This window comes from Bos javanicus, chromosome X (genome assembly GCF_032452875.1).
Source record: "Bos javanicus breed banteng chromosome X, ARS-OSU_banteng_1.0, whole genome shotgun sequence".
In the NCBI taxonomy this organism is placed as follows: Eukaryota; Metazoa; Chordata; class Mammalia; order Artiodactyla; family Bovidae; genus Bos; species Bos javanicus.
In genome coordinates this window covers 100,904,757-100,921,281 of record NC_083897.1, presented here as the reverse complement: position 1 = coordinate 100,921,281, position 16,525 = coordinate 100,904,757, and the positions used below count along the sequence as shown (strand labels likewise).

Here is a 16,525-nt window from a genome sequence, read left to right as displayed (position 1 = left end):
GCCTGGTGTGCTGCAGTCCCTGGGGTTGCAAAGAGTTGGATATGACTGAGTGACTGAACAACGATTGTAAGGCAGACATACCTGCTGTGATTCTCCCATGATTACTACTGAATTGGGGAACACTGAGGAAATTCCTCAGACCGGTTCCATTTGCTCTTTTTAAACACAAAGTCGGGAGAAAGAACAGGTAATCCAGAATATGTCTTCAACCAATTGGAGTGGGACTGCCATTCAGTGAGTCACATCTCTGAATATTCTGGAATCACCCTCATTTCTTCTCTTCTTAATAAAGGCAAATCAGGAAAGGAGTAAGTGTGGCTTAATTGGTCTATCTTTGTAGGCCTTCTCATATAAATAAAATCAGAAATTTGAGATTAAAATCCTCTGTCCTACTACAGGGCTCAGAATATCTGGTCACCATTAAGGACTGGGGTGTTCAAAAGGTTCTAGAACCCCGGCTGAACCTGTGTACATCATGAGAAACACAATTCACTCATACACCTCAGTTGGTGCCATGCTTTTCAATCTGCAGCCCACCAGGCTCCTCTGTCCATGGGATTCTCCAGGCAAGAATACTGGAGTGGGTTGCCATACACTTCTCCAGGGGATCCAGGGATCAAACCCAGGTCTCCTGCATGGCAGGCAGATTCTTTACCATATGAGCCAACATGGAAGCCCTTACACAAACAAAGCATCCCAAATGGATTGTGAAATGTATCAGTGAATCTGCCAGATTGTTCAGACAAAGGCTGAAAGCATTGATGGGAAAGGCTCTGAAGGGGAGCTGGATGTGGTGTGGGGGGTTCTCCGTGTGTGAGGAGGGGCTGAGCAGGTCCCTGCACCATACAGACACATCGGGCAATGGCAGTGCCCACAGAGGGTGCCGCTGGGGCCATACCTCCATGACCACCATGCCAATCTTCCTCTCCTGCATTAACAAGGTCAAGTCCAACTCTGCTTTGGCACTGGAGCAGAGACTTAAAAGGGGGAAAGGGACCCTTCCTCTTCCCAAACCTGGGCTTCTCTCAATATGACACACTGGTCAAGCCCAGTAATGTGATACCCCTCCTCCACCGCCCATCACCGTCCCCCCCCCAACTCCTGTCACCCCGACTTTCCCTCTGACAGCTGCTCAGCCAGACCCATGCTGGGTACCTTCCTGCCTGTCGATCACGCCCAGCGCACTGGCATCCCGGATGAACAGATGCCCGTTGTTGAAGATGCCAAACATGTCTGCATCCACGTGGGTGAAGTAGAAGAAGTAGTTCAAATCATTGCTCCTCAGAGATTCCAGGACACCCAGGAGCTGGTAGGCCAGGTCGGCCGCCTGGTCTGGCGGCGCACCATAGAATTCCTGCAGCGGACTGGTGCTGGTACTGACCAGAAATCTACCACAGGAGCCCAGGTACTTGGGAAGAGGCCAACCCTCAGCGCCCGGGAAGATCTGCCAAGCCAAGAGGAGGAAAGATGAGAGGATTAGAGAGAAAAAACTCCTGGAGGCAGCTCTCTCCCTTTCTCTCTCCCTCCCTTCTCCTCCCTCCTCTCTCTCATTCTCTCTCACGAAGAGCACACAGAAAAATCAGCCTTACATAGGTACCTACTGTCTCAAGACATCAGCAAAGCATCTCTTAACCTTGTTTATACCTCTTGGAACATGGCAATTCCTTGCTCCCCCACCACCCACCACCAGTTATTATTCTATTATTGATGGAAAGATTCGTAAAAGGAAGTTCTTCTTTCCGTACGGTGGATTATATTTCAACATAGTTGCCCCAAGCGAGGTAAGAGAGTGCCGATGCACTTGCCATGATTTTAGAGGGTATTCAGGGATCAGGGGAGCTTCCCCAATGGCTCAGTGGTAAAGAACCCGTCTCCAATGTAGGAGACACAGGATATGTGGGTTCAATCCCTGGGTCAGGAAGATCCCCTGGAGAAGTGCATGGCAACCTACTCCAGTATTCTTGCCTGGAGAATCCCATGGACAGAGGAGCCTGGTGGGCTACAGTCCATGGGGTCACAAAAGAGCCAGACACGACTGAGTTCGCATGCATGCACTCAGGCATCAGGGGAATGTGTTTATTTTCAGAGTTGTATATTTGAAAAAATATGACTAGCATTTCAGATTTCACAGATATGTCTGCTTAGGAAGAGGCTATGGAGGGGAAAAGGGTCAACTTAAGACTGATTTAAAGAAAAATATTTTAAAAAATAACAGTGCAGTTAGTAAGTTCTGGGATAGGGCAAAAATTATGAAGATGACCCTTGAGTAAAAAGTTTTCGGAACCACTGCACTGGCCCTGAGCGAATCTGCCTGGCTAGGATAATTACATATTCACAAAGACTCCACAACTGACTGGAATGTTCTGACAGCCTAACACTGGTCCAGGGAAGCACAAAGCTCCAGCCAATTCCATCTCCTTGTAAGGGCTCCAGGAGTATGAGATTAACATACACACTAGTACATACATATAAAACAGATATCCAGCAAGGACTTGCTGTATAACACAGGGAACACTACTCAATATGTTGTAACAACATATAAAGGAAAAGGATCTGAAAAAGAAATATGTGTGTGTGTGCTCAGTCGTGCGTGTGTGTGCTCAGTCGTGCATATGCGCGCGCGTGTGTGTGCACTCAGTCATGTCTGACTCTTTGCAACGCCATAGTACTTCAGGCTCCTCTGTCTATGGAATTCTCCAGGCAAGAATACTGGAGTGGGTTGCCATTTCCTACTCCAGGGCATCTTCCCGATCCAGGGATGGAACCTGCATGATTTGCATCTCCTGTATTGGCAGGTGGATTCTTTACCACTGCGCTACCTGCCCATATATATATATATGTAACTGAATCACTGTGCCGTATATTTGAAACTAACACAACATTATAAATTAACTATATCTCAATAAGGAAAAAAAAGGAGGAGAGAATCCTGGCTTGTCTTTTTTCTTTCTGACTATTTATTGAGGCAGCTATATCTAGGATGGTGTTTCTTTATGGGAGAAATGACAGAAACTATAAATACTTGGCACTTTTCCTCTTATTTTCCTTCTTTAAAAAAACAGTCATCCCCCTTCCTGATGACGTTCTGTGGCCTCCTGCCATTTTAGTCCACTTGCCACGTTGTGAAACCTTTTCTTGTTTTCTCTGTCCACTGGGACCTCTCCCACTGTGTGCCACAGAGGAAGGTCCCCGGTCCCCTGGCAATGTCTAAATGTGTGGCCACGGAGTCACCCCTGTGTTGCAGGCTTGTCAGGAGCTAGGGCTGGAAGTAGTCAGATCATCTGCCTCAGCCACCAACAGTAGGACAACGAGAGAAGACCTCTGAGGGTGCAGGAACCAGCAATTCCTTCTTCTCCTCTAGGATTTGAAATGCTAATATTCAGTTCAGTTCAGTTCAGTCGCTCAGTCGTGTCCGACTCTTTGCGACCCCATGAATCGCAGCACACCAGGCCTCTCTATCCATCACCAACTCCCGGAGTTCACTCAGACTCACGTCCATCGAGTCAGTGATGCCATCCAGCCATCTCATCCTCTGTCGTCCCCTTCTCCTCCTGCCCCCAATCCCTCCCAGCATCAGAGTCTTTTCCAATGAGTCAGCTCTTCACATGAGGTGGCCAAAGTACTGGAGTTTCAGCTTTAGCATCATTCCTTCCAAAGAAATCCCAGGGCTGATCTCCTTTAGAATGGACTGGTTGGATCTCCTTGCAGTCCAAGGGACTCTCAAGAGTCTTCTCCAACACCACAGTTCAAAAGCATCAATTCTTCGGCACTCAGCCTTCTTCACAGTCCAACTCTCACATCCATACATGACCCCTGGAAAAACCATAGCCTTGACTAGACGGACCTTTGTTGGCAAAGTAATGTCTCTGCCAACATTACCAGGTGGCTTTTAGCGGATCAGGCATGGACTCTGACAGCAGACAGCTCTGGGTTTGGGTTTCTTTGCTGACACTGGCTAAGGTACTGTGAGCAAGTCACTTCACTTGTCTGAGATCCACTTACCTCATCTGAAAGAGGGGACAATAACAATATCCCTGTGGGGTTTGTCCTGAGCATTAAATGAGATCATGATGTACAACATTCAACACAATGCTGAGAAATGAGTTGTTATTATGTACTTAGCCATCATCCTTTGGCCAATAATATATAATTACTATATCATATATAAAAAGAATATATAATTATCATATGTAATATCTCATAGTTACAATAACATATATATTATATATAATATTAGTATATTTAATATATACTATATAATAATTTATATAGAATAAATAATTATATATTAGTATATTATATACTAATATATACTATATAATTATACTATATTAGTATTATATAGTAATATTATACTATATTAGTATAACCAGGATAAAATATAATTATAACACAAATCATTATAATATAATATAATAATTAATTATAAGTATTAATATTAGTGCAATACTATAAATAATTAAAATATAATAGTAATATAATATCAATCATAATATCGATGTAATATATAACTATTATAATCATCAATATGACTGTATTATATAATAAATAATTATAATATACTTAATAACAATACTAATCATTATTAATTGTTATGGTTCTTCTTCTTCCTCCACGCCCTCTTCTCCCTGCCCCTTCTCCCTCTCCTCTTCCTTCTCTTCTCTTTCCCCTCCCTCTCCTCCTCTCCCACTGCCTCTTCTTCTTCTTTTTTTTCTTTTCCTCATCTCCTCTCTCTTCCTCCCTCCTTAATCTGCTACTCCCTCCCATTTCCTAGTTTACTTTGTGCCCATTAAGTGTCCTGACTCTTGGGATCGGGAAGAAATGGGTGTCCTATAGATGTTGACTTGTTAAGAACTGTCTCTATCCTTGGACTGAAAGCTGCATGAAGGCAGGGACCAGCACACCTACCTTGTTGACCAGTGTTCTAGAGCATCCTCACCTATTTGACCCTTCCCTTTTTGATGGAGGTTTAGGTTACTTCCATCCTTTCATCTTTTCCAAGCACAGCTGCATAGCACACCTCTGAGTGGGTCATCCTTTGGTTTTTCCCCACCTCCCGAGCTTGTTCATACCTTTCTAATCTTTAAGACACCTAGTCAAAATTGCCTTCCTCCACAAAGCCCTTCAGGGCTTTCTCTGGCCATGAAATGTCCACTCCTAGCTGTGCCCCCTCCCCCCCAGCTCCCACACTTCTTTCCTCTGAAACAACAACACATTTTTACTGAGTGCCACAGAAGTTCTATTATAACATGGACTGGTGGCCCCAAGGTGTCCAGTGATGGGAGAGAAAGCTCAACCCAGGACCTACCCCCTCAGAGCCTGATGTGAATCCCCTCCCTGGACAGGCTTTCCAGGGCAGGGTCACTGCATACCTGTAGAAGGACAGGATGCGTGTTGACAGCTAGTGTGTAGAGGAGACGCAGCTTGTCCCGGTCCGTGAAGTGGTCCATGAAGATGCTGCCAGCGTCAGCCACCTCTGCATAGCGCCGGACCACGCGATCCAGGAGTCGCTGTGAGGGGCAGCGCAACAGAGGGCTGGACAGGCCCTGCAGTGGGGCAGGAGAGATCCAGGGGGGAGAAAAAGGTGCTGAGTGCTTGTGGGGGGCTGGCAGGAGTGGGTATGGGCAGGCTTTGCTGTGGGGGAGATCCCTGGGTTGCGGGGGTCAAGTGGGCCTTGGGGTGGGAAAAGACCCCCAGGGGGTATGGAGCAGAGTACCCCTAGGAGATGGAGTGAGAGGGGCCTGAGTGGGGTACATGGGTGAGAGCTGGCATTGAGGAGAAGGGACTGAGAGATCCTGGGGTCACGTAGGAGGGTGCTAGGCAGGCAGTGCACCCCTAGCAAGCTCCTAGTAAGAGTTTCGGAGCCTCTGTGTCTCCACACACATTTTGCAACTCAGAAATTGGAAGTTTGTAGGTTAGTGTTGGAAGGGTTGGATTCAGGATTTGAACCCGTTATGAACTGCATGTTTGCTCCTCTCTTGCACCTCATTCATATGTTGAAACCCTAATCCATAATGTGATGGTATTAGGAGGTGAGGCCTTTGAGAGGCAACCAGGTCATGAGGGTGGAGCCCTCATGAATGGGATTAGTGACCTTATAAGAAGAGGCCTGAGAGAACTTGCTCCCTCTCTCTGTTCTCCATCACCCCGAGGAGACCATGAGGAGATGGCTGTCTGCAAACCAGGAGGAGAGACTTCACCAGCAATCAATTGGCTAGCACCTTGAGTTTGGATTTCCCAGCCTCCAGAACTGTGAGAAATACAATTTTGTTTTTCGCTCACCTAGTCTATGGTCTTCTGTTACAACACCCCAAGCTAGGACAGAACCCAATCTGATAGACGCTAACATCCAGGCCTTTTCCCCTGTGGTAGGCCTTGCCCCTCCCTCAACCTGATAAGCTACCCAGGTGGAGACCATAGAAGATAATTTGAAGCTATGAGACAATCTCTGCTTCTGATAATCTTTTCTTGCACGGCCTGAAATTCTGCCATTAAAGATAGTCATTGTTGGGGCAGGGTTGTGTGCGTGCGTGTGTGCTAAGTCACTTTCAGTCGTGTCTGACTCTGCGTGACCCTATGGACTGTAACCCACCAGGCTCCTCTGTCCATGGAATTCTCCAGGCAAGAATACTGGAGTGGGTTGCCATGACTTCCTCCAGGGACTCTTTCCAATCCAGGGATCAAACCCGTGTCTCTTATGTGTCCTGCATTGGTAGGCAGGTTCTTTACCACTGAGCCACCTGAGAAGCCTGATGGTTAGGGTTGGAGGTAAGTAATTTCTTCTTCTCTTTTCCAAGAGCTGATTTGTAAATAAAAAATACCTCTGGGAGAGGTATTGGCCATAAAACAATGATAATAGTAGGTAATAATTATTGAGTGCCTACTATACAACAGGTGCTGTTCTAAGACCCTCACAGGTAGTGTGTTCTTTCATTTCCTTCTTCCAAGAACCTAATAAGGTAGATACTACTATTGCCCATTTTGTGGATGGCAATACTGAGATTTAGAGAGATTAAGTGAGTTTCCTCAGGTCACACATACCTAGTATTTGTACTAAGACACAGTACACCAGGTGAGAGGTAGGTAGGTGGAGCCAGGTAGGACCTGCATCCTTATCTTTACTGGGGTTGTAACTCTGTATTTGAGTAAGCTCAGAGCACTCATTCATTCATTCACCTACCAATGTTTGCAGAGAATCCACCAAAGACCAGGCTGTATTCTAGGCACTGCAGATGTAAGGGGGAGCCACAGCAGACACTGCCCTTCCAGGCCTGTCAACTGGGCAGTTGACAGTTGTTAGTGGCTCAGTCATGTCCTACTCTCTGTGACCCCCATGGACTGTAGCCCACCAGGCTCCTCTGTCCGTGGAATTCTCCAGGCAACAATACTGGAGTGGGTTGTCATTTCCTTCTCCAGGGGATCTTCTTGACTCAGGGATCAAACCCGGGTCTCCTGCATTGCAGGCAGATTCTTTACCATCTGAGCCACCAAGTAGGAGAGACCGTCAAATGCCCAGCAGTTACTATATGGTGTAGGGAGTGCTAATGACCGGCCTGAGGTCAGGGAGCTGTGGGAGCCCATGGGTGCAGGGTCACATTAAAGCTTTTGGAAGCATTGGTACAAAATCCTTTGTTTTCATGGGCCCCTTTCTCCATAAAAAATGCTTAAAATGATATTTTACAACTGCATTGGTATAAAGATAAATACATTAATATTATACATTCAAACATGTTCTTAGACCTAAAAGATTATTTTTCTTCTGATTTTGAAGGAAATCAAAACATTTTTGTGGGCCCCTCAAAGGCTTCTTGGAAGACAGTGAAGTCTGAGTGGAGGCCTGAAGCAAGAATAGAGTGAGCCTGCAAAGAGGTGGGGAGGGTATCTGTGCAGAAGGAACAAGATGTGCAAAAACCTTAGTGATGCTATGACAGCATGGAATAAAGAGCCCATTCTTGGAATTTCCAAGAAATTTTTTTTTTCACACTTTAAAAACTTTATTTAAAGAAATTCTTTTTTTTAATTTATTTTTTTAATTGAAAGATAATTGCTGTATAATATTGGGTTAATTTCTGCCATACAGCAACACGAATTAGCTATAGGTATATGGAGAGAATAGCATGGAAGTATATACACTAACATATGTAAAATAGATAGCCAGTGGAAATTTGCTGTATGACTCAGGGAACCCAAACTGGGGCTCTGTAACAACCTAGAGGGGTGGGAAAGGGTGGGAGGTTGGAGGAAAGAAATTCATTAGTTTTTAAAAGCATTACCAAGAGAGAAAAACAGAAAAGGTTTGGAGCAGAAGACATGCCTCCCATCCAGGTGGAGTCTAGTTCTCCCCTGGAGTACAGACTGGCTTTGGTGACTCACTTCCAGTGACTGGAAAGTTTATGGGAGTGATGCTATATGGTTTCTGAGCCTTGGCCATAAAAGGAGATACAACTTCTACTTGGCTCTCTCTTGTACCCAACCACCATGCTGTACAGAAACCCAGGCTACTTGGAGAAAAAGCAAGATCCTTAGCCCTCATTCAGCTGAGTACCTAGTTGACAGCCAGCCCAACTTGCCAGACAAGTGACTGAGCCATGTTGGGAATGGCTCCTCCAATGCTGTATTGAGCATCCTAGTTGATGCTGTGTGGGGCCTCGGGAGTTTTCCTACCAAGCCCTACCCAAATTGAATATTCATGAGGAAAATTGATGATTGCTGTTGTTTTAAGCCCCTAGTTATGAAGTGAGTCGTTATTCAGCAATAAATAATTGATATATTTGCTGAAAAGGTTCAGGGCCACTTCTAGAATTATCACCAAAAGAGGCTTTAAAACCATCTGGTACCCCAGTCTCCCTTAAAGGTGGAGGCAACTGCTTCCCAAGGCCCCACTCACAGACTGGGGCTCTGTAAAATTCTGTTTGTTGTGTGATGGCCACGTGCAAGCCCACAGTGACATTGGCCAATGGCAAACAGAAGTAGGACACTAAACATTTCCAATAAAATAATGACTCATTCTGGATTTCCCATTACTTTGGAGGTTCCAAGTCACTACTCCATTCTTTATACATGGGCAACAGGGCTAACACATCACCTTCCAGTGAAAGACAAAAAGAAAACCAAACCCTGAGCTTCCGTTGCCCCTCCCTCCTCATGCCCAGTTTCCTCATCCTTGTATTTCCTGGTGGTGCCATTGGTAGGTCAGGGTCTTCATGGTGCAGTGATAGGGACCGGGCTTTTGCTCTGCTGCATTGTCACTTTACAGGGACCTTCAGTGCAAGGTGGTACTGAGTGATTGTCAAGCTTCTCTACCACAGTCCCTAACAGTCTATAAAACAGTCAATGAAATAGAATGGGTATATCATTGTGATGGTCAGTTTTATGTGTCAACTTGGCTAGGCTGTAGTGTCCAGTTATTCAATCAAACACTAATATAGGTGTTGCTGTGAAGAAACTTTGTACAGGAGGTTAACATCTACAGTCAGTTGACTTAAAGGAGGTGAGATTGTATTTGATAATGTGAATGGGCCTGATCCAAGAAGTTGAAAGGCCTTAAGGGCAAAACTAAGGTTTCCTTGAAAAGGAAGAAATTCCACTTGTGGACTATAATATCAGGTCCTGCACAAGGGTCTCCAGCCTGCTGGCCCATCCTATGGATTTTGGACTTGCCAGTCTCCTCAATCTCATAAGCCAATTTCTTAAAATAAATCTGTTTACATATATGTGTGTGTGTGTGTGCACAAATATATCATATATGTCATATATAATTACATTACTTATAATTATTTTGTATAAAATTTATTATATTAATAATTTATACTGTATTAATATTGGTTAACAAATTATTAATATTGTATATTTGTATAATATACTATCATTATACAATACATGCATTACATATATATATTATATACACACACATATTATACACTGGTGCCAAGGGAAAAGCACTTGCTCTCTGCGGAAACAATAGCAACTGAGAAGGAAATCTAGATTTGCTTTCACTTTTGAAGCTTCTAGTGAAATCTGAGTACACCAGAAATAACTTCCCCAATGAGCTGTTTGACCCTCAGTTGGCTTAAATCCACATCCTTGCCTGTGTTTGCTCAACAAAATCACCAGCAATCAGCAGTGTCCTCATGTAAAGGGTTCTTACCAGAACAAAAGCATGAAAGCGAAATTGTTAGACAAATGACTTTGTGACTCTGATGGAGGTCCTTAAAAACTTAAAAGAGTTCTGCTTGTTGTTCTCCCTAGGAGCCAGAGATAAGAGAGTCAAGGGAGCAGGAAGGGGGTTTCCTCAAAGCAGACCACAACTTAGAAGTTCTGTGGACCTTCAGTAACCTTGCCAGAATTGCCCTAGGACTTAAGTTCCAAGCCATGGTTGATGGGACACAGTTCGGGAAAGGAGGGTAACACTTTCTGGAAGTTCCAAATGTCAGGCCATATGGCAAGCCTTTACACAGACATTATCCTGGCATACAAGAACTCTTAGCCTTTAGTTCTCTCTTGCTCTGTGATGCTCCTGGAAATTTAAAGTGATTGATTTTGAAAAGAGCTTAAAGGATTTGTTGGAAATGCAGTAACATTAATTTTTGCACCTTGTGCTGGCCAGTGCAAATGGTAGACTGCGTTATCAAGAGATCTGGTAAAATATTCCCATTTTTCAGATGAGAATACTAAGGTAAGGAACAAGAAAGGGAAGTAGCTTGTTAAAGACCATGTTGCTTATGGGTGCATATTATCCTCAAGTTCATTTCCCATATTAATGATCTCACTTGGTTCTGGATGGTTTTTAGCTGTTTCTCCAAAGCAAATGCTACTTAAAAAGCAAAGATTTACAAAGCAAACTAAATGTCCATCAACAGATGAATGGATAAAGTGGTGTATATATATATATATACACACACACACGATGTAATACTACTCAGCCATAAAAGAATGACATTTTACCATTTGCAGCCACATGGAGGAACTTGGAGGGCATTGTGTGCTAAGTCCCTTCAGTCGTGTCCGACTCTGTGTGACCCTATGGACTGCAGCCCCCCAGGCTCCTCTGTCCATGGGAATCTTCAGGCAAGAATACTGGAGTGGGTTGCCATGCCCTCCTCCAGGGGATCTTCCCGACCCAGGGATACAACCTGTGTCTCTTATGTCTCCTGCATTGGCAGGTGGATTCTTTACCACTAGTGCCTCCTGGGAAGCCCTTATACTAAGGGCTTATACTTCCCACCTGGGAAGGCATTATACTAAGTGAAATAAGTTGGTCAGAGAAAGACAGATACTATATGATTTGTTACTTACATGTGGAATCTAAAAAAAAAAAAAAAGACAAAATAGTGAATATGAAAAAAGACACAGATAGAGAGAGCAAACTAGTGGTTACCAGTGGGGAGAGGGAAGTAGGGAGCGGCAATGCAGGGGTTGGGGATTAAGAGGGTACAAACTATTATGCATAAAATAAGCTACAAGGGTACATTGTATACACCACAGGGAATATAGCCAATATTATTTTTTTGAAAAAGGCAAACATTTACCACCACTGAATACACTTGTTCTGATAGAAATAAATGTGTAGAAGAAAGAACACTAGCTGCTTTTAGAAAGAAAAATCTAAGACAAGAAGTTGGCTTCCTTTTAAGATTGGAAGTCAGCAAGTTATGGTCACAGTGCTAACTAAAGGCACAGTTTAATTCAGGAATCTGAGCTTCTTTCCAAGGACACATACAACTGACTAATGGAGAGTTTCATGTTAAAATGAGAGTTGATTTTCACTTCTCAGATAGGATCTGTTCTTCGGTCCTAAGGCTTTAAAGAACGTAAAAATAAGACAAATAAAAATTATGTTTGCAAATTATGACACACATCTGAAGATGATATCAGATGTGCTGACTCCAGTCACTTTATTCCCCTCCTTACTCTTTCCAGGGGTAAGGGCTACCACCATCTTCCCCATTGGTGGATCAGAGCACAGGCGGTGCCCACGCTGTCTGTAGAGAATGGTCAGCCTGTGTACTTTCTTCCATGCACCAAGAGGATAGACATTTCTAAAGTTTGCCATCTCGAGCATGTTCATTGTGAGATACTCAAACACTATGGAGGTATACAGTGTGAAAGTAAAAAAAAAATCACAGAGGCCAGCACTGTTCTGTGTGGGTATGTATGAATACACACATGTAGTGATGCCAGGAAAAAAAAAAAGATCTGAAGTTAGCTTTTCCAGTAAGGTTTCTCTGGCCAGCTCAGTTTGGAAAGCTGAGGGAAATCTTGAACAAATGAGTTTTTACATTTAGTGAATTTATTTTTGTCAAGCTCCTAGCACCCAGGGAGAAGAGAAAGTTCTAGGGCTAATAAACGTGTGAGTTGTCTTTCTGGTTGCACGACTCAACACTTTTCACATGATTTAGTTGTTAAATATGCTTGTGAAGCAGGGTTAGGTTAATTATGTATCAGAGTTAATCAGTTGTCTTGATTAGAACAATGACAATTCAATAACTGTATTGGTTGTGGATAATTAAGCCAAAAGTTGCTTGAACATTTCTTCAAGCTGCATTGTATTCAAAACCATGAAAATCCCTGTTTGGTTTATGATACTGAGAGAAACAGCTCATGGTTCTTTTCCTACTCCAGTAGATGGATTTTTTTCTCCCACCTTTTATTAAAGTGCTTCCTGTTTGTTTTTTTTTTTTAATCTGAAATACAGACTTGATGTGAGGTTTCTTGGTTTGCTAACTTTTCATTCTACAAATGCTGGCCACCACAGTGATTATCTTGGAGAAACCATACGGATGATTAAAGCATCCAAAAATGTCCTCATAAAACAACGTTTTATGTTACTTTATGACACAGCTTGTCTCAGCCGCTGTTATTGGTACTAGAGGAGGGAGGGAATTTTGTACAATAGATGGTCCCCAAATCGTTTCAGTTTTGCTTTGAAATCCATAAGCTATGGTAGCTTTACAATAGGCCCCTTCCCCCCGGCCCCCGCCCAGGAAGCTTCTCTCTGTTACGGATCAATTTAGGTTCCCTGCAGTTTAGTCCCTGAAGGAAAGCTAGTCACAAAGGGTAGAAGCAAGGACAGGGAGTCAGCCAAGAATGAATCCAGAATCTGGAGTTTACCTTGGATCACCTCAGAGTGGATAACATACCTCGGAGGGGTGACTAGATGTTAAAACAACATTAAATTAAAAACTAAACAGACTTGGTTGGGCGGGGCGAGGGCTATTAAACATTTCCCTTGCACAGGAACGCCTGTCTCTGACAGAGCTCTCATTTCCACATAAAACAGAGCCTCTAGCTCTGCAACATCCTTTCTTTGGGTGGGGTTTCTGTTTGTTTAGATTCTTGATACTCCGCAGAGTTTCTGGGTTGAGCCCTGATGGAATGTTTGATAAGTTCTGTTTAAGTCGACGGAGAGGATTCCCAGGAGAGGAGTAATGGAGATTCCCCGCTGGGATCCCCCTTGGGTGGTTATGTGGCTTTATCCTGTCTCCTGCTTCTAGCAGTGCCTCCTGGTGGATCTTCTGCATTTCTAACCTCTCCAGGCCACTGCCTGCTCCCCTCTTATTTCATCCTGGAATCCATTGGCCTGGGTAGGTGGCAACCCAACTGCAAAGGTGACAAACTGGATTCAGTAGCAACTTTGAGAGGCAGTGGGGCTCCCCAGGTGGTGCTAGTGGTAAAGAACCTGCCTGCCAATTCAGGAGCCATAAGAGACGTGGGTTCAATCCCTGGTTTGGGAAGATCCCCTGGAGAAGGGAATGGCAACACACTCCAGTATTCTTGTTGCCTGGAGAATCCCATGGACAGAGGAGCCTGGAGGGCTACAGTCCATGGGGTTGCAAAGAGTAGGACACGACTGAAGCGACTTAGCGCGTGCACTTGACAAAATAGTTACAAGCATGTCTTTTAGAGGCAAGTTACCTCTAATACCAGCTGTCATTTAACAACCACATGACCTGGAAAAATTTCTTCAAATGATCTATGCCTTAGTTTCCTCATGTGTAACTGAGGGATAATAATTAAGGGGACTCTTATCTTCTAAACCTGGATATTTTTGAGATTGAATGGGATGATACTTGTTATTCGATCAGGACAGATGGCATATGCTGGGACTATCTCTGGCCAACCTGAATGTATGGTTGCTCTAATAATTATGGTACCTACCTCATCAGGGTGTTGGGAAGGTCAAATCTTTGGAAAAAGTGTCTGACACATGGGAAGGGCTCTATGACTATTTGCTATTATTTACCCCAAAGATAGGACCTTTCCCAGTTTTCTCACTTCTGTTAGTGACCCTTCTCCCAGTCTTCCAAGTTAGAATATCTGGAGCTATTTTTGACTTTCTTATCTTAATGGCTGATCTCTTCCATATTTGATTCACCATGTCAAGTTGTGCAATTGTCAGTGTGATCTCCAACATGTATTATGTTGTGTCTATTTGTGACCTCAGTCACCTCTTCTGTCGGGAGCCACGTTAGGCATTACTGACACTCTCCCCCAGCTTGTGCTCCCCCTGGGCTTAGCTGGCCCAAGGGTATGCCTTTAGGCAAATTTCTTTCCCTCTCTGAGGCTGTTTCCTCATCTCTCATGAGGGTATGATTGTTGTTGTTGTTCAGTCACTAAGTCGTGTCCAATTCTTTGCCACCCCATGAACTGCAACACACCAGGATTCCCTGTTCTTCACCATCTCCCGAAGTTTGCCCAAACTCATGTCCCTTGAGTTGGTGATGCCATCCAACCATCTTGTCCTTGGTCACCCACTTCTCCTCCTGCCCTCAATCTTTTCCAGCATCAGGGTCTTTTCTAATGAGTCGGTTCTGCTTATCAGGTGGCCAAAGTATTGGAGCTTCAGCTTTAGCATCAGTCCTTCCAATGAATATTCAGGGTTGATTTCCTTTAGGATTTACTGGTTTGATCTCCTTACAATCCAAGGGACTCTCAAGACTCTTCTCCAACACCACAGTTCAAAAGCATCAATTTTTTGGCACTCAGCTTTCTTTATGGTCCAGATACATGACTCCATTGCCTGGCTCTAACTGGCTGTCTGGACATTGTAGATACCTGATATGACTTTCCCGAAAGTATGATAAACATCTCATTTTGTTTTACACGCTGTGGAGTGCTTTGTAAACATAAGGTAGTGTTATCAGTTCCAGAGATCAACAGGGTCAAAGGGAATATCCCCCTTCCCTAAATTTCACAATAAGTTGGATCTCTGAGTAGGAAACAAGGTAGCCTTTGGAGGGTCAAACAAATGAACTCCGTGCTGTGACTTTGGTTGACCCAGGACTGTCTTTAAATTTGGAAAAAACAGTTGGGAACCCCAAGAAACCCTGGTGAGGGAGCTATGGAAGGAACTTTAGAGAGAAGGGTTGGGGAATGAGTGTTATCATCTTGTCCCCTTTTTGGAGTTGCCAAGCAGACATAGGGATTGGTTACACTGGGAACTCAGACAGGAAATCCAAGGGTTGGGAGTTGGCTTTGTGGTTGGGGGAAGAGGGTGCACAGTGGCCTCCTGCAACCCATGGGTAGGTGGCCAGGCCACGGAAGATCACTTGGCCGATTTTCCTCTCAGATCAGCACCCACCTAGCAGGCTTCTGACTAGGAGCTGTCTTCCACTGAGGAACCCTACTTAGTGGTGGAGTCAGGATTTGAACTCAGGCCTAAGTTCCAGGTCAGATGGTACTGCTTTCTTGCATTGAAACTCAGCCTCTCCTCCCTATTTTCTTCACAAGCAGCTGTGTTTTGGGGGCCCTGTCCTATTTCTGCCACACAGCCTCACTGACCTCACTCCCTTGCCCATCCACCCCACATACCACTTTTAGGTCCCATTCGTGGAAAGAGCCACTGTCTTTAAATCACTTTTCTTTAGAAATGCCAGTTTTCAAACCCTGTACCAGACCTGCTGAGTCAGCAGCTCTGGGGCTAGGACCCAGCAATGCCAGTGTTAACCAATCCTCCAGGGGATTCTGATGCTTGCTCAAGTGTGAGAACCACTGTCTTACAGAATAAAATGTAGCCTCCCACCCCCCTGCCCCAGACCTACCATTACATCCACCCACTGCTCTTGACACATACTATAATCATGGGTTGTGACATTTGCCACTTTCCACAGTTACATCTTATTCTCACTTTCATGGCTTTGCCCAGACACTCTTCATTTATTCTCTGGCAGATCTGCCCTGGTCAGGGCTACCTCCTCTTGCTTACTGTCCCTTACTGTGTCTCTTACTGTCAAACCTTTGGCAGCCAGAGGCTCCCTTGGTGGCGATCATGGCCTCTTCGTCTATGAGGTAGTCAACACCTTGAGTGACCCTGCTGGTGGAAGCGGTAACTAGCTTTTTCCTCTTATAAGAGTCTATCTCTTTCTTCCCACCTCATCCTCCATCTTCCTGCATTCCAGGGTCCCAGAGGCTTTGCCACTGAAGTCTTTGTGGCCTGCTCCAAGATTTTCACTGTGGCAGATGAAATAATCATTGTGGCAGGCAATTCAGCTGATAGTTGGGACAGGCAGGGCAGCTGACACAGAGT

At 44.4% G+C, this 16,525-nt stretch overlaps 1 protein-coding gene across 1 annotated transcript in view; it reads right to left on the bottom strand.

The window, feature by feature from the left end:
- The window catches only part of DIPK2B (divergent protein kinase domain 2B), a 51,567-nt gene that overhangs the window by 9,848 nt on the left and 25,194 nt on the right, over positions 1-16,525 (bottom strand). Inside the window, exons 3-4 of the mRNA XM_061410362.1 lie at positions 5,373-5,546; positions 1,156-1,444 (exon numbers count right to left, since the gene is read on the bottom strand). Coding sequence (XP_061266346.1) covers positions 1,156-1,444; positions 5,373-5,546 — 463 coding nt within the window. The remainder of the gene's footprint in view (positions 1-1,155; positions 1,445-5,372; positions 5,547-16,525) is intronic.